Source organism: Ursus arctos, unplaced genomic scaffold, assembly GCF_023065955.2.
Source record: "Ursus arctos isolate Adak ecotype North America unplaced genomic scaffold, UrsArc2.0 scaffold_26, whole genome shotgun sequence".
NCBI lineage: Eukaryota > Metazoa > Chordata > Mammalia > Carnivora > Ursidae > Ursus > Ursus arctos.
In genome coordinates, this window is record NW_026622941.1 from 12701639 (window position 1) to 12723949 (window position 22311).

The window sequence follows — 22311 nt, forward strand, 5'->3', positions numbered from 1 at the left end:
GCCACCGATGCCTTAGGTGGGCGAGGACGAATGGGGATCTCCTTGGATGATCAGCTAGGCTTTCCATGGGCAGGACCCTGTCCCTTTCTCTCCCCCTCCCCAGATGACATTTGGACAGAAATCTTGTGTTTTGCCTCTGCCCATGGTAACCAAGTCTCCTTTTCGGTGAGGAGGAATGGGCTTCGGTAAACAGATCTATTTGTGTGACTCCTATTACTCATTTGAAGCAATGTCACTCCTTTTTCCACTGTGGTCTGTGTGTGTGAGTCAGAGGGAGCCTAACAGGCTTCTTTGAATTGATGGCTCACTCCCAGCCTCTCTTGACCAACTGCCAACCTAGCAGGGCGTAGCTTACCAACAAATCTTTTTTTTTTTTTTTTTTTTTTAAAGTCAGACTGATTCATAGAAACTCCTTTAAAACAGAGTGAAAAGAAACCGCCCATCACACACCCCAGCACACCAGCGCTGGAAACTTATAACCTCGGGAAGCAGGTCCCTCCCCTCAGTGCGGTCACATACCTTCAGAAGAGCGGACCAGACCGGGCAGCCACCAGCTCCTGCCACTCAGGGCGCCTCAGTCACTGGGACCCTCAGGTAGGACAGCGTCCAATGCTACGGGGAAGTTCAGCAAACTTTCTCTTTCCTTCTCTGCGCTCCTTCTTCCGAACTAGTCATCTAAGTTTTGCTTTTTCTTTTTTCCTTGGGGTATTTTTCTGTGATCCTCTGAACTGAATTCTTGAAACTTCTGGCTACAAGTGGATACCCAGACAACTTTTTCTATACGGTTCAGAAAAATGCCTTCTGACGGGGGTTGGGAGCGTCGGGGAAATCAGCGGGCCTGGGCTGTGATTAGGTTTTGCAGTGACTGGCTTCTGGCTTGGGAGCAGGGACTTTGGAACACACCGGGATAAGGGGTAAGGGACTCTTCATGGAGGAAATACTGCGTACCTTTGAAAGGACGTACCGACTTGCCAGATGTTTTCCAGGTTGTCCCTTTTGATTCAGATTGCTTCAGGATTTGAGTTGTTTCTCTTGTCAGTTGTTTGCTGGTCTTTTTTGGATGATGGATAGATGGGTGCTTTTCAGTTCACTTTTGCTGTTGCTTATTCCACTGCTCTTTCGGCTCATTCATTCACTTCTGTTTAAAGGTCAGTGTTTTTTCTCCCCTGGGCATGGAAGGAGAGGGTGGGTTTGTTTAAAGAAGACAGAGAGGTGGGGTATCGACTGGTGTTTCAAATAAACTGCGGGAGAGTTTCATTTGGTGCAAATCAGCCTGATGTGGAATCCGGAGCTCCTTCTCTTCTCGCCAGATGCAGAGGATGGGAAGAGGCTGGAGGGAAACCGGGTTTGGAGGAGAGGGTGGAGTAGGGGAACTTCATCTCTTCCTGTAAAAAAAAAGAAAGATTGAATGGCTTCGTGCTTCCACCCCAGAAATTTTAGTGTTGAGTGAAAAGATGGCATATTAGAAATAATAAAATAATTGTTTCTAGGTGGATGTGGAATTTTTCTGCATGGAAGGCAGTGGTTGTTTTGGACCATGTGTCGTCTTACTCTTCCCAAATGTGGTTGTGCAAACACTCGTGCTAATCGTAAAGTGAATCTGGAGAAAGGAAGAAGGGTGATTTCTATTTGCTTTTGTTTTGTTTTAGGTTAGCATTCTGGGTGAGGTGTGGCCCATTTCAACATAGATACTGGGTTTTTTATTCCCCTCTACATAAACAAGCCGAGGAAAATGACAGGATTCAGCTTGTCTGACGAAATTAGGCTTTTCCTTTAGAAATGCCGCTCGTTGGAAGAGATTTAAATGCAATCAGCCTGTGTACATTGTAGAGACAAGGCGCCTTGTAAAACTGGCCTCGAGGGGATGATTAAGTGCAAGGGAAACTTTTCAAGATGCAGGGAACTCCCACATTTGCTTAAAATGTTTATTATTTCCAGATTACATGGCTGTGGATTAAGGGGAGCCATTATTGAAGTTGATACTAATGGTATTCTGTGAATCTAGTACGAATCTTCTCGTAGTTCTGTGCGAGTTTAAGCTACACGCAATACTTCACCAGTCAGCAGACAAACCGGAGGGTGTCGACCATCCTGCATTGCGTTTTTGGGGCAGCATTTCCCATTACTCTGTAGCGCTGTGAGAAAATACACTGTGTTATTTCCCGAAGTTCAAGGGCAGTTACGAAAATGCTGTTCTAATTCCTGCTTTCCCTGCTGCCTCCGAGAAATAGTGAGGGAGCTCCTTAGCGGCAGGAGTTGTTCTGGATTTCAGCTGTAAGTCTTGGACAATACTGAAATGTGAGGGTTATTTTTTCCCCCTGCTGCCTCCCACCCTCAGAGGCGGGTTGGATTCCAGCGTAGACTCGGAAGAATGGGGCGGGGGTGGAGTGCGGTCTGGAGGGCGGCAGGCCATCCGGTCTGGCGTCCTGGTCAGAGGACCCCCCAGATTTTACATTGTTTGAGGGCACTACACTGTCCTGGGAGTTGGCAGAAGGCCATCAAGGGCCAAGCCAGAGCGGACTACATCCCAGAACAGAGGCTGGCTACCTCCCAGCAGTACGGGGCACATATCTGAGGAAAGGAAAGTCATCCCTTCCACTGCCCAGAAAGACTGTGACTTTCCCAACTCTTCCTGCTTCCTTCCGGAGACCAGGTTAGGCCCATCCAGGTCCCGGGGACCATGCAGACTCTAGGGAGCCTTGGGAGTGGGCTCCATAAAGACCATCCGGGGATGCAGAGCCTCTTGGCTTGGTCTGGGGGCTCTGGGGGCTCTAGTTCATGCCAGATGCACTGGGGTCAATGGAGGGAGAGAGCAGTCAGAGACCTAGAAGGCTTACAGAGGAAGCAAAATGCTGTTCTGTAGACTCCGCAGAGCCTGATCGGGGAGTATATCTGAAAAACGGCCACAGAAAAGGGCACGAGGCAAATTTAGTTATGTTCTATCTTTAATTTTGTGCATCAAATTCTCAGTTTGGGAGGGATTCTCGGTTTGAAGATCAATTCATTCATTCTCCCACCATATGCAGAAATCCTATTTTAACAGCACCTTGGACAGATGGCCATTTTACATGTCCTTAAAATATCCAGAATGGGGGGCTCCCTACCCCAGAGGGTGCCTCTATGCCCCCCCATGCCGCCCCTGCATTACTGGACAGCTTAATTATTAGAAAATCTTAAATCCGTGTAGGCTTCTCTGTAACTTCTATACTTTGTCCCTAGTTCTGCAGTCCTGGGCGTGCAGAAATTCTCTATTCCGTTTTTGTTGTTGCTCTTTCCAATGTCCCTTATCCTCTAAATGCTTAACCCTTTATTAATATTTAATGGGTAAAACTTGATGGATCAGTATTATTATTACCTGAGACTCAAAACCAACAGGAAGCATTTTTAAAGCTTTGAAACTATATACATCGTCAGCCATATCCACATGATTTGATTCTGAGGTATTTCATTTTCCAAACACATGAATATGGTTTCTTCTTTAACTTACCACATGTATATACATGGCTGCCTAACATAAAAGCTCGGAGACATTTGGGACTCTTGGAGGCACATACTCAGAGGGACACACCCGGTTGCTACCCACGAGGTCATGGTTAAATCAGTCCGATACCAGAGACACAGGCTTCTAACTTGGCCCTGTTAGGGTGATCCCATAACTTGGTTTATAGGTCTTGTAGCTCACACCTTTGCACTGTTACCACCTGTCGTAACTACAAGCCCAAGTTGCAGATCCATTGTAACCCCGGACTAATTGCTGGCTTGCAAAATGGACGTCAGTCCTTGAGAAGAGCTCGTAATCTTTAGCCATGGTAGATCTGAAATTTTCTGACTATAAATTTCTCTTCTCTAATACTCTTCCTAGTTCTGCTCAGATGATCCCGAATTTCTGTTCAGTAATCAAAAGAGCCCAAATATGGTTCTAGTTAGGAATTTACTTGACTCAATACCCCATCCCCCAAACACACATGTCTTGAAACCGCTCTTCCTAACGCTTCAGTCCCTGGTGTCTAGACTGGGTAAAATGATTTCTCTCAATTTAACTGGGAGCTCCACTGACCCTGAAACATAAAGACAAACATACAAGCCCTTGTGGAGATTGCTGTTTATCTCTCTTCCTTTTTAAAAATCTTTGAGTCAGCGTTTTCTTCCCTGTTTTGGATATGGGCACTTCCTTGGAACTAAAGTGGACTCCTCTGCTCTTGGTGCCACTGGTTTTATGTGGATGTGGCAGCTTTTGTAGTTCCTGAGTCTGTTTCATGAATTCTCTCTTCAAATGGAGTCATTAAGATCGAGAATATTGAAAGTGGGGGCCAGAATCTTGGGGCTGACGCAAAGTGGCCGGGGAGCTGGAGGGCTGTGGTCTTGGCCTGACTCTGCCCAATGACCATGGGCAAGTCACTTGTCTTCTTGACCGAGGGAACTGAACTTGATGGTCTCCAAGGCTCCTTGTGGCTCTGAAATTCTAGCATTCTAAGATGTTATCATCCTGTTTCGGAAATCCCTTGGCTCATGCTAATAGTTTAATCCATAAAAATTGGTAAAAAAGTTAAATGAGGCCTCACGCTGCATTGCAGGGCATTTTACAGAGGACTGAGGGCCCAGGCAGCCTCCTCTGCTCGCCGACTCTGAGATTCCTTAGGCCTTATCATCAGATAGTGATGAGCGTTCTCCTAGCTCTTGGAAGACAAGGAAGAGGTTTGATTAATGAAACATCAAGGGGGCCAGCTCCGATGAGAAGAAGCAGGCTATATAAGCCTGTTAAGACACTCACAACAGCAAGGGATTCCCTGGTAACCAAACCAGGTTCAGGGAGAAACTGAACTGGTCCTGGGAAAGGAACTCCACCCTCTTCCCTGGGAGTGAGACCCGGCAGCGGGAGGGTGTGGTGGTGAAGGTGTGGATGAGAGCGAATAGGAGGAGAGAAGGGGGAGGGAGCAAGTCCAAATGCCCGTGTTTCCTTAGGCCTGTGTGTTGAGGGAGAGAAGAGGTGCCACTGGGAAGCCTGAGAAGAGGGAGAAGGAGTGAAGTGGAAAGAGAAAGACAGGGAGAAGGTCAAAGAGCAAGGGAGAAGCGTGAGGAGGATTCTGCTCTTCCTTCCTTCCTTTTTTTTTTTTTTTTTTTAAGTAGGCTTCACCGCCAGTGTGGAGCCCAATGTGGGGCTTGAACTCACGACCCTGAGATCAAGACCTGAGCTGAGATCAGAGGCGGAAGCTTAACCGACTGAGCCACCCAGGCGCCCCTTATTTCCTTCCCTTCTTGTCTGGAGATCACCCACCCTCAGTGTTTCAGAACAGTCCTTAGGGCCAAATATTCTGTTCTTTGTCCCCTCAGAGGGGGGGACGTTTGTTGCTCAAGTAACAAAGGTAGGTCGATACAGTCTTGGTGTCATTCGAATTTCCATTGAATATTTATGCCAACAGGGCAGTGATCTCCCTTGATGTTTTTCCTCTTTTTGGAAGGGTCAGATCAGAGCTAAGAGCAAAATGAGGTCTTTGATCCTTTGGCTTCTTTCAAATAATCAAAGACCCCTCCCTAGGGGGCTGGAGATGGGGAACTGGAGAGAGGTTTGCAACCCCAAAACCGTGAGTTGGGCTGGCGGGTGTGTTCCAGCTTCGCTTTGCCGGATGCGGCTTTGGTGGTGAAGGGACCCGGGTGCTGTGGGCGGGGGCCTGGATGAAATGTTGGAAGCGAGTCTCAGGGCTTGCAGTATGGGGATCTGGTTTGGGTTTTGGGGGTGGCCCAGAGCTGGCTCTGCTGGTGGGTCTCCTCAGTGAAGCAGCGGCTGCCCTGGGCACGGTTTTGAGGGGCTGTGCCGACCCTCTGATTAACTAGGAGCTGGTGGGAGGAACAGAGTGAAGGGGAGCTCTGGTTCTAGAACATCTGCCGAGAGCCCTGAGACAAATCCGGGAGTGGGAGTGGCCTGGCTTGGAAGATGGGAGACGGTGGGCTTCTGTTCTGATTCCGGTTGAGCTCTGGGGAAGGTGCATTTCCTCCTTTGTTCAGAGATCGGAGTAAAGAGCCTCGATGCCTCTTGACCCTAAAGAACCAAGTGCCCTCAAAAACACTAAGAGTCCCAGCCGCCCACCCAGCCCTCTGGCCCGCCTCTGGCTGCCGGCTGCCTCCCTCCCAGCTCCGGGACTCTCCGGGCAGCGGCTCTGCTGGGGGAAGCATGCTGGCGCCACCTACTGGCGACCCGCCCAAGCGCCGCGGGGCCCGGGCCACACCTTGATTTTCTTCCCAACCCCTAGTTATTGTCTTGGCAACCTCTCCCTTGCAAAACACTCCTCTTTTGTCAGAAGCAGAAGACAACTGCGGCTTCTGTCCCCACCCGGGGGCCATCGCCCAGCGGCCTGGCCAGCTGCGGTCTGGGGGCGTGGGCCGGCCCCGCCTGGCGGCCCAGGTCTGGCCTGAGCCTTTGCAGATGTTGCCAGATCCACCCCCTCCTTGGACACGAAGGAGGACAAGGGGAAATGAGAGAGAGAGGTTATTCTCCTTGGGAGCATTTGCAAAAACAAGATTCATGCTACTTGTTTGCCTTTAGCAAAGTTGCTGGCCCTCAGATCCTGCCAGAGAAGCTTAAAGCCCAGTTTGCTGGCCGGAGCTTCTCCTGGTGCATAAAGGAACGAGAAGAAAAACCGACAACCATACAGCCTTTGGGCGCAGGCAGGAATCCTCACACTAACCCTCTGAGGTCTATCGATCCCAGTTAAGAAGTGCTGGAGTCAACAAATCCCCTCAATGTATGCGTTAAGTATCTTAAAATTTTTACATGCCAATTATGCCTCAACAACACTGACATAAAAAAAAAAGGGAATCTGTGGCATCAGGATTCGAACCTGGCACCCACGCTCTACCGCTATGTACTCTGTCCCTGTAGGAGCCGCCAGCCAGAGGTAATGGGGTTTTCCCAGAGTCAGCAGTTACTCAGAGGCAAAATTTGTTTCAGATTTTGGTTTTCTAATAGGTGCTCCTCTTTCTTTCTTTCTTTCTTTCTTTCTTTCTTTCTTTCTTTCTTTCTTTCTTTCTTTCTTTCTTTCTCCATTCCTTCCTTCTGTCCTTCTTTCCTTCCTTTTTTTTTTTTTAATAGCATGCTTGTTCCCCCACCCCCATCCCCTGGTTCTTTATCCTTAACTATGCAAGAGTCTGTGCTTGTTTATACCAGTGTCAGACACACACTCCTCTTTCTATAATAACCCCCATTCATTATCGATAGACCACATTTGGGAGATGGAGCTCCCTTTCCCCCAAGACCATGAAAACATAGTTGTTTTCCCTGGAGCCCGTAGTTACTTTTGTGGCTTGATGTCTGATGTTTCTTCTGGTCATAAAACCTGCCCCTCATGTAAAAACATCAGGCCCCAGAATGACGTGGGTAGAGTGAAGTACAACCTGAAATTCTTTCCTTCCACACCAAACATGAGATATCCAGAGGCAGGAGGAAATGGTCCGTTGGGATTCTTTCTCTCCCCATGTTTCCCACGGAGAAATTAACATCCCCCTCTCCCACCCTTGCGTAAAAACAATATTTAGAATGGAAAGTACGCCTGACATAGAACAACAATAACAATGGCCAGAAAAGCTCATCCAAGGTCTCATCCACTCCACCTGCTTTTAATCCCAGCCTTTTCCTCCTCCGGATACATCCTCTCCGACTGCTCCCAAAAGAGAGTGTTTCCGTTTCTGCTTTTGTGTTAAATGGACATCCACTTTGCCAACCCAAATGATCCTCCAGGGGACACAAACACATCAAAACAAGCCGACCAAAGCAGAATGATCCTGATGTGTAGAGGACAGAAGGGCGCTGGTGCTGCCACTCTACACAGGGAGAAGCGGCGGCCGCTGGATGTGACGCTAGGGAGATACGGCAGGGATAGGGGCTGACTCCTGGAGATCGTGTGACCAGGGCAGCTTTGTCTTTCATCTTCTCTCGTGCCTGGCAGGAAGCACCACGTCCTTGGTCAGATGGTGTGAGACAGCTTTCTTCAAAGTTCACAGTTTTCCAGAAAGAGATGGAGATTTCATCATCAGGAAAACATGAATCAATGAGAAGACAGAATAATGTCTAACAGTTGAATAAAATCAAGACTGTGTTATGATGTGATTGAGATTTGGGGATCTAAGGTGATGTCTTTTGGCTAGTTCTCCGGTAGCTGGAAAGTTCTGCTGCAAAGGTCACTGTTCTAGAGAAGGTCTGAAGAGGCCACTCTGGATGAAGGGCAGAACTGAGATTAAGGGTAGTAGTTGCCAAGAGCAGGTTCTGATGCATTGTCTGAAGGACTTCCTGATGGGAGGGTCTTGGCAAGTAATGAGCTCCCTGTCACAGGAGGTGTTTAAGCATGACCTAGATAGTTCTGCGGTGTAGATTTGTAGTTGAGGTTCATATATTGGGGAGGAATTTTAAGGCCCCTCTTCTCAGTCCAGAGATTCTATAACTTAAAGAGATAGAGAAGTTAAATCTGTGGATAAATCAGTGTTTAGAAATTTAAGCTATTTTCTTTGCATCTACTTATTTCTTTTTAAATAAAAGACAACAAACACATATATACCCTTGTACATTTAAATGTCAGACTTACTCGGGAAATATTCATGTTTACAAAGGTATTTATATAGCAGTATATAACACAGAGGTTGCATATGATAAGATGATCCATACATAGTTATAGTAACATATAAATAATTTCTAAAAATTACAAAGGACTGAAGTTCATGTATGTAAGAAAAAAAATTGCCTTCCTAACAACATTTATTTGCTCACTGAATGGAGGTTTACTTGGTACCTGTCATAGGTAAGACTCTCCCTTCAGAAACTTAGAATCTTAGGGGTTGGGGAGCCAAATATTTCCATAAGTAATTCTGTTACCAGCCAGGCTGCCACTAGTAGTTTTAATAAAGGGCCATGTAAGGACTATAGCGTAGTGGGGAAAATGACTACTTCTCTGTATCTGGGAAGGCTTCCTAGAGGAGGCAGGGTTTGAGCTTCCTTGAAAAATGTTCGATAGGTAGTTCCTGGAGGAAGGATACTTAAAAGCAGGGCTTTTTCTTTGGAAACCACATTCTCAGGATTCCCAGGGCTGGAGTAAGGTGTTTAGAATCTCTTTTCCAGGGCTGGGTGGAGGGGGTGCTGAGATGTTTGGAGGATCTTGAGCAGAGGAGCGACAAGGTCGGATAATGCCGTGGCGTGGAGCATGTGTCGGGGCGGGGGGCGCTTAGAAGGAGGACCATGCCAGAGGCTGATGCTGTGGTCCAGGCTAGGATCTGAACGGGACAAGGACAATGTGAGCAGCAAGTAAGGAATAGATGAGGGGTAAATGATGGAGGAAGGACTCATGACCTGACTGTGCTTTGGGCAATAAAATTGGGAGGAGTGGAAGGAAAGACGGGGGATTTGGCAGCTGGCCATTATTACTCCCTTCTCCCCAGAGAAGACTGGGTTATCCGAGGCGGTTAGGAAAATGACTGAACCGTTTTCTAGCTAGCCAGCCGATTCACATGCTCTCAGAAAGCTCTCTTGCACCATCTGGTAGAGGATGCCTCCGCTGTGACTTTGTCTGGGGGAATCTCACCCACTCTCAAATGAATCATGGACATTTGAGCTCTGCGAGACTCCCCCCTGCTCACACAGCCCCCGCCGTCTCCACCCTCCAGCCCCATTTCCGATTATGTTACACCCCGAGGTTCAGGCTAGTTCTTCAGTGATTCAAGCCCAGGATTTCCACCACTTCCTTTGCTGGAGAAGTGGGTTTTTGATTGTTCTGTTCTGGTGTATTGTTCCCACTTATTGTGACTTAGACCACCCTTAAAGAACTGTATCTCCCAGACCCTGGTGGCAGGCGTTCCGTAAACACACATACTCCAAGGCAGGAAGAAGTTAGCTTAACAACCATGGATCCAAATTCTGAACATCTCAAGTCCCCTGCTGTGTCTTTAGAAGTCAATTATCCTCAAAGTCTCTGCAGTATTAGGTCCTCATCGGAAAAGGAAAGGTGTTTACAGAGGCCTGATTGATTCCTCATGGTCAGAGCACCCGAAAAGCAAAGGCAAAGAGGCAATGCAAGGCAGTCTCAGAGATATGGTCCTTTGATTCTTTCATATTCTAGAGGAGTAGGAAGGCATAAAAGGAAGGCAAGAAAACAATAAAGATTTAAGTGAATGGAGACAACTGGAGAGGGCAGTTATCTCCCCCACCCCCACCTCACATTAATTAGTCATTTACACCTCCAGTCACCAGCAGTTGTAATTCTCAAGGTCATTTCCACTAACTGTCCTAGTTTTCTTTTAGCAAAGAACTTATCCAAATCTAGAATGGTCAGTGGTTGTGAGGTTTGCATCGGGACGAAGGGCATAAAGAGACTGGTGGTCCTCTGTGGGCTGAGCAATTCGAGAAGAAAAGGGGAAGCATGGTCAAGAATAAAAGATGGTGGTGGTGGAAAGGGAACTGGCTGGCCTACGCATTTGGAAGAAAGAACAACAGAAAAGGGATATCAGAGAGCTGATGTGTGACTTTAAGTTTCTAACTTCCTTGTCTCTTAACACTCAACTTCTCTCTAGAGTCAACGTTCGTGCCTCCTATACTTTTCTCAGTTTCCCACCCAGTGCAGTGATAGCCCTGAGCATCCCTGTCCCAAGAAGTCGTACTCTGCTTACAGTGATGGGTGGAGAAATGTGTTCCTGGCACCTCACATGGAATAGTCAGTGGATGTCCTATTCTTTGAGAACACTGTGAATGGACTGGCTCTATGGGCTTGGGTCTGAGAGTTGAAGTACCATAAATAATGTTATGGGAGTTCCCAGCAACCAACTGACAAACTTTGGGACTGCCCAGTGCACCAAATGTTCTGAGGGGCAGGCATTGTGCCTAAGTGTTCAGAATTGCAATGCTGTTATTTTGTACTTCCTGGTTTGAGCTGCCCAGCTGTGACTAAGGGTATGCTTTCCACTGGAGAGTGCCATCCAAAGCATTTTAGGGAGGGTGAGGAAGAAGCCAATTTCTGTTTTAGTGAAACAAATTGCCAAGAAGGAAAGTTGTAGCAGCCAGTACTTCCAATGATATGAATGTTCAGGAAAGGTCTCTTTTCAGTGCTTTTTTATGACGCAAGATACACACCAGGGTAGGGAATGAGTCTCCCTGCAAGCTACACTACAAGTAGTGGGTGGATGGAAGTTTCAAGAGCCTGAGACCTTCTGTTATTTATTCCCATTGTGCTCTGCTACTCGATAGATCCCCAGACATTCACCCACTAGGTATCTATCATGGTTGTCTGTAAAGATATCAAGATTTGCCCTTCTACCCCACCTTTGGCTGAGGGTTTCTCTGCTGGGGGCTCTTTAATAGAGGGACTGGAAGGGATAATCCAGGTCAGAAATTTAAGAAGATAGTTCGTTCTGTTTCCAAATGAGTTGGGGAGGGCCACTGAAAACAATGGAAGCCCCTGTAACCTGACAATGGATGACACTAATGAAACCTGACAAACTGGGGGCAGTGAAAAGATGGAGAAGCTACATACATTATGTGCTAGCTGCAGCTAAATAGCCCCTACTTCTGGCTGGATGCAGCAGGCAAAAGCAGAGGGAATTCTGTGTTCTGTACACTACGAGCTCCAGCTAATCCAAGACATTTTGCTCCTTTCCTTGGTAGACAGAAGTGGCACAACCACAGGAATCTAAGATGAGAGAGTCACTTCTTTGCTTGATTCCCCTGCCCACTCCTCCAGGCTGCACCAGGCAGGGGGGTAATGATCAGGTGGGGCTTTGGTATTGATCAGGAGTGAGATCCAGCCTTGGTTCCTGTGACGGTGGCGATGGGTCTCATTTCATAAGCAGACCAGAGCACACCTAGTTAAAATGCATCATGTTTGGGCCAGGGACCAAACACTGCTCAGGTCAGGCAAAGAGAGCCTCTGCAGACAACTGACCTGAAGGGTAAAGTGGCCAGGACGCAAAAGCAGAACGCACACAACACACATGGGGAAGTGCCAGGCCCTGTAAAACAGGGGACACTACACGGCAGGGCACTCTAGGACCTCTCGTTCATAAGGCCATTACCCTCTAGATCAGGAGTGAGATCCAGAGGCTGGGGGTGCAGTGGATGGGCCAAAGTGAGGTGCAGTAGAAAGAGGGTTGTGGAATGCAGTAATGATCAAGTCATCAAAATGGAGAGGGTGAGTAGGGATGAAAGCAATGAGACTTATTCTGGAGGGTTACATAGCAACCCAAGGAGACAGAAAGTGCTGCTGAATTCCCAACAGCATGTAAAGCAGGGAACTCACAGCGCTCCACCTCGTTTAAGAGGCCTCACTTGGTGTATCGCATTCCGTTCTGGGCCCCTCAACCACGTCCCCCTATCAGGAGGAGGATGTTTGTCGGTTAGAAGCCAAAGGAATAAAAAAGACATTTATAGAGCCCAAGGAGGATTAAACATACAACTTTTAATGTAAGATTTGCAATTCCCTACAGTCAGACTCTTTCTTTCCCCATGAAGGGCAAGATCAGGATCCAGTGATGGTGTGAATTTTGGGGGTGTCAGGAGGACAGTTGGGACAGGGATGAGAAGAGCGAGCTTGCTCCTTCTGATTCCCGTGGGTGTGTTCTTAGTAGTCTCCCCACTCACAGGGCAGGGATTAGGCATAAGGGCAATTTCTAAGAGGACCAAGATGGTTTATAGACACTGCCTGGTGAAGTACATGGCAGATATCCTATTGCTTGTACTTAACATGGGGTAACCTGGTGATTAACTGACTCGTTATGTTGGCAACAGCTGCAGCTACTGTCAGTTTCATAGAATAATAATAATAGTAATGCTAATAACCACAACCAAAGCAGCCCCATTAGTGCCAGCCATGTGGTGGACGTTGCTAGTTTCACAAACATGGTCCATTACCTTGTATTTTCCTCTGGGATCGGCATTATGGCCCCCACTTTACAGAGGATGGAAGGAAATGACTAGATGATTCTAACTCAACCTGTTTAATTCAAAAACCTCTTTTCACTGTGCATTAAAGTCAAGCAGAAAATTGTGGAGGTATGCGGGAACCCGCGGAAAACAAAAAAGAATTTGAGTGTGCGAGGAGATTATTAATAGCAGGCATGAAAGCTCCAAGCTCTCCCCTGAGATAGCAGGATAAACTTCATGATTTTTGTCATTCACAGTGAAATTGGACAAATCCCTACAAAGTAGCCTGGATTAGAGGGAGATGCCTGGCCTGGGAAGGAAGGCAGGGGTTGTTGGAGCAGGTTGGGATGGACGGTGGACGTCAAGGTCTGACTCTCATTCCTGGCCTGCAAAGAGCAGGCCCCTTTGTGTACATTAGAACATTCTAGATTTTTTTTTTTAAAGAGCATTCTAGATTTCGAGTATCTGATGAGGAAAGTGAGAAGAGATAAAAGGCACTTGAAATGTTGAGATGATAGCATCCGTGCTGGCCACTAAGTACCCGGGACAATAGAAAAGTGGCTCAAGCAAGCTCAAAGCTTCAATAAAATTAGGTGGAGCGAGAGAGAGAGAAGTGGGACAATTGCAGGATGTGCTCAGCCATCTCCTCCCTAGGTGTGGACATCCACGCATCCACCCTGGTGTGAATAACCTCCAGCCCTTTCCTTTTGAAGTCCCTTGAGACTGCATTGCATCCTAACTATCTCAGGCACGATAAACCCTCCCTCTGCAGCTGACATAAACCAGCTTGACTCTTTATGATCAATGAGCTCCCTTCTTTATGATTTTTTTTTTTTTAAAGATTTTATTTATTTATTTGACAGAGAGATAGCCAGTGAGAGAGGGAACACAGCAGGGGGAGTGTGAGAGGAAGAAGCAGGCTCCTAGCGGAGGAGCCTGATGTGGGGCTCGATCCCGTAACGCCGGGATCACACCCTGATCACGCCCTGAGCCGAAGGCAGATGCTTAATGACTGCGCCACCCAGGCGCCCCTCTTTATGATTTCTTTTATGAGCCATGGGCTCCCTTCTCCTCTGCCGAAATTGTGGTTGAACAGTTTGGTTTATCTATGCCCATTCTTAATCCGTATTCGTTCCCAGGCCTCCCATCATGTGATTCATGCATTTGCCTATCTTCTCCATGGAGTCCTGAAGCATTGGACGTTGTATAAATGTCATGCACAGATAGGAGGCTCGTTCAGTGGTGTTTCAGTCTGCGTTACTTCTAAAGCCCCAGAACTGACATACTGCGTCAAAGAAAATACAGCATCAAGCCCTAGACCAATAGCAGAGTCCCTGCCACGAGGCACACACAGCCCAAAGGCTCAGGTGCTGCACTGCAGATCTGACACGTTCAATCAGTAGGTGATCAGACCGTGACACTGCAATTAGGTTGTTATAATTATTGAATACCAAACGGCATTATAATAACAGAAGTTGTGGCTCTTCCATTTTATATCTCACCTGGGAGCAAATTAGTAGCCTATTCAGTCTATGGGCATTGAGTAATAGCTACTATTCTGCAGAAGGGATCCACTTCTATTAATATCGCTGGGTGAGCAGTTTGCCAGAGCCTTGGACACTTCCCTAGTGGACAATGGACATTTATATGACATTGTTGCACAGGCACCTGGAAATTAGAGCTGTGAAAAGCCTTTTAAAAATCAAAGTCTTAAGGTTCTTAAAACATGAACAAAATAAAACATTAACAGGGATAAAGTGTGTGTGTGTGTGTTTTTCGGGAAACAGGCTTTATTAGAGGGATGAATATATAAATACTTGAGAAGCAGAATTACGTTTATATTTAGGTATATGTAAATAGACGAATAGGCATTTAGGAAACTAGGTTAACAAGATGTTTTCAGGAATTTATAATGAAATCGTAATGGTGTTTATTGCAGCTCCTCCTGATTTTAGCAGACAGTCCACACCTGTGGGAAGGCTGAATTGTCTGATTGAATCTGACAGTAACCCTTTCCCCCCATTTATCTTCTTTCTTTTCAGAACTCTCGCTGCTCTTTGAGGCATCAAAAAGCCAAGATGTTGGTATTACTGGCTGGTATCTTTGTGGTCCACATCGCCACTGTCATCATGTTATTTGTCTCCACCATTGCCAATGTGAGTAATACATTCTTTTGTTCATTCATTCACCCAGAAGTTATCTGAATATTTATATAAAGTCCTACAAGGGAAGTTTGAGCCACAATCCCTGCCCCTCGGGAATATACAGTTTAGTTGTGGGAAAAAAAAAAGAGCACACACTCGCACTTCAAATCATGAAATAGCCGGAGGAGAATAGCCAGGGTCTACCAGAGCAATCCCACCAGGGCTGTAGGCGGCTAGAGGCTGGAGAAGACAATGAGGCTTCCTTAGTTTCTGGTAGAACCTTGTCCGGAGGTAGAGCTTGGAGGAAGGGTAGATAGGCGGGGTCTCCTGGAGGAGGACGAATCCTGGAAGGAGCCCAGGGATGCCCTGCAGGCAGGAGTGCTGGCCTCGGTGCCCCAGTGGGAGGGAGAGGCTTTGTTCAGGGCACAATGGGGACCTCCCTGTACTGAGAGCAGAGATTCTTTTCCTCCTGGGAACCTTGATTAGAAGGATAGAGGTGGAGAGAGACGGTGAGAAGCTTTGGTGGCCAGACTGACACATTGAAATTCGGAGCTGAGAGGAACATGCGAAGGTAGGAAGTGTGCCGGATTAACCTGGTTCCACGGAATTCACTCACTCAGGCAAAACAATGTAAAAATATGTTTCTCTCTGAACCTTGGGCTACTCTGACCTCTAGCGGTTGTTTATAGCATCAGATTTGCTTCTACCGTGCTTTTCTCAGAAAGGAACGAGACTGCTCTCCGCACACAAAAATCAAGGCCACCCATCACTGGACAGGCAAACGGTGGCTCCACAGTCTGTTTAGGTCCATGTTGCAGTTAAAGGACAAATGGATTTTGAAGTTCAGATAGAAGAGTTTTGCTCCCGTGGGTGGATGTGGTCAACACGAGCAAGGCTGATTTAGGACTCCTAGCCCATGAGCCCTCCTCCAGACTGCAGGTGGGCCATTCTGTGCCCCAACCCCAAGTCTCTGAGGATGACAAGCCTGATAAATGACTTCAGACAGCATTAGTGGATGCCAAAGTGCTGAATATCGAAATTATCAGCCCCTAATATATGGCTTGGCATACAGTTGTTTATTGCATCAAGAGCAGGTGATCACACATCCTTGGCCCTGTCCTTCCAGCAATGCCCATTCCAACAGGTGCTCTGCGTGGACAAGCTGAGTGTTTGTTTTCCTGAAGAATAATTTTTTTTCTTGGGCGGGGTGGGAAGGGACACTGGCACCACAGTGAGCCTTGGGAATACATGTTGGTCACTCTTCTACTTTCAGGGGGCCCCACACCCCCTTAGGCCCTTACATGAAATGGTCTTTTTTTTTTTTTAAGATTTTGTTTATTTATTTGAGAGAGAGACAGAGACAGAGATGGAGAGAGTGAGCATGAGCAGGGGGGAGGGGCAGAGGGAGAAGGAGAAGCAGACTCCCTGCTGAGCAGAGAGCCCCCTGTGGGACTCGACCTCGGGACCCCAAGATCATGACCTGAGCAGAAGGCAGACACTTCACCGACTGAGCCCCCCAGCCGTCCCTAAAATGGTCTTGATAGTGTATGGTTGGTACATACTCAAAACCAATTGCCTCACCCCGTGTTTCTGTTTCTTAGAACCTCAGGCTTTTAAACCACTATGATTGAATTTCTTTCTTTCTTTCTTTCTTTCTTTTTTTCTTTCTTTCTTTCTTTCTTTCTTTCTTTCTTTCTTTCTTTCTTTCTTTTTCTTCCTTCTTTTCTTTCTTTCTTTCTTTCTTTCTTTCTTTCTTTCTTTCTTTCTTTCTTTCTTTCTTTCTTTCTTTCTTTTTCTCCTTTTCTTTCTAGTAATGAGGAATGTGAAGCCCAGAGAAGCTATGTGATTTTTCTTCAGTCACACAATCTCCCACCTTCTCTCCTGGCACCCCCGTGGCTTCAGTTTTAGACCTCATTTCCACCAAGAGGTGGGGTGCTTAGCCATATCGGTGGCCCCATATGCGGTGTTGCTGAACATTCGATCCTGCTACAAATCTGATTTGCTGTTTCTTTTCCTTTTAAAGCCGAGGGTCAGCTTTTAAGCAACGGGTTGTTTCCTTTTGGTTTCAGGTCTGGGTGGTTTCGGATGTTACAAGAGCATCAGTCGGTCTTTGGAAAAACTGTACCAACGGTGGCTGCGATGACGTCCTGTCATATGCCAGTGAAGGTACGTCTGAGAGGACTGTGTTCGGCCCTGGCGATGGCGGTGAGCAGGGAAGGGTGCAGCCTGCCAGGGACTGCTTAGCCTAATAGCCTTGTTCTCCTCTTCCGGTGTCCGCAGACGCCCTCAAGGCCGTGCAGGCCTTCATGATCCTGTCCATCATCTTCTCCGTCATCTCCCTCGTGGTCTTCGTGTTCCAGCTGTTCACCATGGAGAAAGGAAACCGCTTCTTCCTCTCCGGGGCCACCATGCTGGTGTGCTGTGAGTACCGTCGGGGCGGGCTGCAGTCGATGGTGGAAACGCTTTTAGGGTGGTCTTCCCACGGGTGCTCTTGGCGATGTGGGCAGATGGGCACGTGGCTCAGCGAAGCTGCTGTGGACACTTTTACTCTGATTGTTTGTCCTCGTTTTGAGAACCCCTGCTAGTGCTTGGAATAAGCGCTGTCTTCTGCACTGAACAGACTGCCCTGTTTCAACCCAGCGCTCCCGGTGGGGGGCTACCAAGTGGCCGAGCCACGCCCGTTATACGCACTTGTGCGCAAGACACTTGAGGGCGGGAAGGGGGGAGTCCTCAGATGAAGCCACTGCCACCGGGCATGTCAGCGTGGTTCTCATCCTTCCGCCGTTCTTCCCGAACGTGCGATTTGGTCTTAAAGCTGTGTGCTTTGGCATCCTGGGCAGCCGGCCTCCCTACGCTGGGGTCCAGAGGGAAAGGCTGGGGGTGGACGTGAAGCTCTGTGTTTTACTTCGCGCTCGGAGCTGCACAAACCAGTGGGGGTTTTAAATAAACCTCTAGTTTATCAACTTTTAAATAAACCTCTTAAATAAACCTCTAGTTCATCAACACAGCCCTCAAGGTTGGTTCAAGGCAAATCAACAGAACTATCGTATGGGGCTAAACAACCAGGTTTTATTTCCCCAGTGAAATTTCCCATTTTGCTATAAGGGAAATAGGAGATTTGAAAAGTTATACATTTTTTTTCTTGGTTTTAATGTAAAACAACCCCCAAAATGAAACTTTTTTCCCCCCTTGCAGGGTTGTGCATTATGGTCGGGGTGTCTATCTATACGCATCATTACGCTGGTGGTTATGGAACCAACTACGGGAACAGTCACCACGGCTACTCCTTCATCCTGACCTGGATCTGCTTCTGCTCTAGCTTCATCATCGGCGTGCTCTATCTAGTTCTGAGAAAGAAATAAGGCCGAACAAATTCACGGGGATCAGGGGGGTGGGGAGAAGGAAGCCGTTGAATCTGGGAGGGACGTGGAAGATACTATGCAGGAAAAAGCAAGAGAGGGGAGGGGGGCGGGGAGGGGAAGTAGGGTGGGAGAGGCTGAAATCCAAACCATTCCCGAGGAGGTTCTGTACCGTGGAGCCCCCTGCCCTTGGGAGAAAGTAGCTGGCTAGTTCTCCGCTGCTCCCCGATGAGCCAGAGGGCCTCTCTGCAGCCCCCAGACTTGGCCTCCAGCTGGTCGCAGTCACACACACTGCCTGGGGCCCCATCAGCTGCCACACCACTGGCTCCACTGCTGAGGCTGAATTCTGGGTCTCGCCCTGCGGTTCTCAGACCTATTGCATCAAGTTCAAATAGCGGTACAAGTTCCAGCAAGAGCAGATCTTGTTTTCGTGTCGAATATGCTAAGCCCGGAAGCCATCCCGCCTTTCTGACCCAAAGCAAAACATCACATTCCAGTCTGAAGGGCCTATCCGAGGGCTTTGGCCAGCAAGCCATTATCCCTCTTTAGAACAGATATTTAACTGTGGAACTCAGTGGTATTTGTGACGAAATGGGAGAAAGAGATAGAGTCCTAAGGCCAAATTGGTGGGTGAGTGAAACCAAGAAAGAGAACTTTTCACAGTGGAAGGCCTGGGGGATGGTCAGAACCCAGACCGGACCTCACACAGCTGTCCCTCACAGAGACCTCTTGCTATGGACTTTGCTAGGCCTCTTGCTTAAAGCCAGAGCAGCTCTTTTGGCATTTCTGTAAAGCCACTAATGACCAATTCCATGGTGAAAGCACCACACAAATTATGGGACCCAGGGGCAATCTCGTGACAGTGCTACAGGAGGGTTATGTTTTTAGAACCCCCTGTCTATGCCATCAGTGTTTCTTTGAAGCACATACTGGGAGAGAGATGGACATGGTTCCTTGTAACATGATTTATTACTCTCCCTCTAAATTATAACTTTAGATGACATTTTGTCTAATCATTTGCATTGGGGATTGGGACTCCTAGGCTCAGTGGTAGCTCTCTCTGTGACACGGGCTGGAGCCATTGCCTTTCAGAGGCCCTGCCTATCCCACAGGTGAGGCAGGGCAATTCTGAGAGTTTAGTAAAACACACACAAACCAAAACCAAAGAGATTCTTGGGCGAAAGGTGCTATATCACTGTAAAGTATTAAACAGACTAGATTTCAGTCATGATTAGAACAGAGGGCCTGCATTCCCAGGAAAACTAGAAAATTCCCATGGGACAAATAAAAATATAGGTGATGGGCAGATATTTTCTTTAAGAGAAAAAATAAAAAGCAAAAACTCTTGTGGTACCCAGTCAGTTGGCAATTGGACTGTCTGTTGCCATAGGAGCATTTCTATATAGGACTTAGTAGCAGTATGCTATTCCTGGTTAAGCAGGCATTGCTCTGGCCTGGAGCAGCTATTTCAAGCCATCTCAGATTCTGTCAGAAGGGGTTGTTTTGGGAAGACGTTTCCTTTATTACTCGAGAAGAAGATCTACCCCAGGGGGAGTCTGAGGCATCTTGCCTGCTTTCCTTCTCCCAGCTCTCTCCTTATCCCATCTCTTACATACTTTGCCTTTCTGGGGAGTTGTCATGCCATGATTGTTGGTATTTCTGTAAAAGGACGATGACTAAGTATATTGCTCTATGTTCATCCTGGTTAAGGGACTGTTGAGGGCAGGCCACCAGATTACATGGGTTGGGGGTAGAGAGATGGCAAGCAAAACTGTGGGTTGACGAACTTTTTAATTATGATTTAATTATCACATGATTATAGAAGGCTGTCTTATGTGCAGAAGCATACTTACATATCAGATATACCCAAAAGAGATACTCGCATTACGTTGAAAAGTCAAACCATGACTGGAGTGAACCATGTATTCCTTTGTCTTTTACTTTATTTCTGTGACATTTATGTCTCATGTAATTTGCATTACATTGGTGGATTGTTCTAGTACTGTATTTGGCTTCTCCTTTAATAGATTGATATTTCATATACTATAATTGTAAATATTTTGATACAAATGTTTATAACTCTAGGGATATAAAAATAGATTCTGATTCCCTTCACCGTGTGAATGTTTTCTTCCTAAAAAATGCAGGACAGTAGGGATAATGGTGACGTTTATACCTAATGAAGTTGTCAATCAGTGTGATTTGAACAACTTGGCATTTATTTGAGACATTAAACTACTTTCTGGTAATACATTAGGCATTCTGCAATAACTCTTTCAGGCAAATGAATGTTATTAGGTATAGTTTTATCTTATCTTAATTAAACCTCTAAAGCAAAAAATAGAACTTCATAAGCTAATACATCAGGGGGTTGTTATGGTCTTGAATCAGAATGACTTATGACATTAAGAAATGAGATACTTGTAAAGTTTCTTTGAAATAGCCAATTCCCCTAATGTGTCTTCAAAATATAAAGTAATTCACAAAGGTATGCATCACATACCTTTGCAGAAACCCATTGCATAAACTGGGCATATCTGTATGGGGCAGATGAGAAAAGGAAAGCTTTGCTGCTTTCTGTGAGCAATAAGGACTGGAATTAACAGTGGAAAAGCAGAGTAGATACCGTGTACCCTAGCACTGTGTCAACACTAATATCATACCAATTGTTTTAACGTGGATTTGGTGCTCTGTCCCCTGTGGTTTTGGATGAAATAACTGCACAGAGTAATACACAAAAAATACACAATGGAACCTGAAAATAAAACTTTAACATATTTTAAAGTCAATTAATCAAATTGCATTGATTATTGAGACCCTTTCAGAGACCTATGTAATTTCTTAAATCACTTCTGGGATACTATTATAAGAGGCTACTTCTCTCCCTTAGTTCTCCCTGGGATTTATTCCCCCATGTCATTTGCCTGGTCATGGGTCAGACCTCCAGAGCATCCTTGCTTCTTTTCCTTCTGTAGATCTTTAAACAGAATCTCTAACAAGCTCTCAGAACTACGCACAATTTCTTTTCTGCCAAGATGAAATCTTCCATCTCAAAGACCTGGATCGTGAATGGGGGTGTATTACTCAGGATTCTCCGGAGAAACAGAACCAATCGGATGTGTAAATTATATACAGAAAGACATTTATTTTTAAAAAATTGGCTCATGTGATTATGGAGGCAGGCAGGTTCAAAATCTGCGGGTAAGATAGGGCTGGCAGGTGGGAACCCAGGGAAGAGCCATTGCTGCAGTTCAAGTCCAAAGACTGTCTGCTGGCAGAATTGTCCCTTGTTTGGGGGGAGGAGGTGGTCAGTCTTTTGTTCTATTCAACTGATTGAATGAAGCCCACACGCATTATAGAGGGGAATCTGCTTCACTCAAAGTCCACTGATTTGAATGTTAATCTCATTCAAAACACCCTCACAGAAACATCCAGAATTATGTTTGGCCACGTGTCTAGGCACCATGGCCCAGCTACCATGACACATAAAATTAATCATTATGGGGGAAACATTCTAATTAAGAACAAGGCACCAGCTTACCAAACATTCTCAGAAATAATTTAAAAGAAGCTTGAACATTGGAAATCTTTATGTTTACAGTTGATACTTAGCTCAAATAGTGAAATAGTAAGACATGGGGGTTAACTGGAAAGATGATCTTGGGTATCCCATGAAAAGACAAGAAGTCGTCAGAGTCCCTTTTATAGAGGAGCTTAATAAATATTTGTTAGGTTTAATGTCTTAGGTAGGATCAAGTTGAATTAAAGTAGTTAAGAAAAATACTCTTAGGTGAAACTGGTCCGAATTTATGAATTTAAGGAAGATGAGCGCCAGAGCTCTCCATTACCACTTAAGAATGGGATTTTCAGGCAACTGACAGCTTATTTATCCATCAAAGTGGTAAACATGAGGTGCCAA

General features: G+C 46.4%; 1 protein-coding gene across 1 annotated transcript; it reads left to right on the forward strand.

Annotated features, from left to right (window-relative positions):
* The first annotated feature begins 210 nt into the window (after positions 1 to 210).
* EMP1 (epithelial membrane protein 1) lies at positions 211 to 20507 on the forward strand. The gene is made up of 5 exons (XM_026502384.4): positions 211 to 594; positions 14932 to 15045; positions 17103 to 17199; positions 17314 to 17454; positions 18229 to 20507. The coding sequence occupies exons 2-5, from the start codon at positions 14968 to 14970 to the stop codon at positions 18393 to 18395; spliced, it is 483 nt and encodes a 160-aa protein (XP_026358169.1). The 5' UTR covers positions 211 to 594; positions 14932 to 14967; the 3' UTR covers positions 18396 to 20507.
* The last annotated feature ends 1804 nt before the right edge of the window (positions 20508 to 22311 follow it).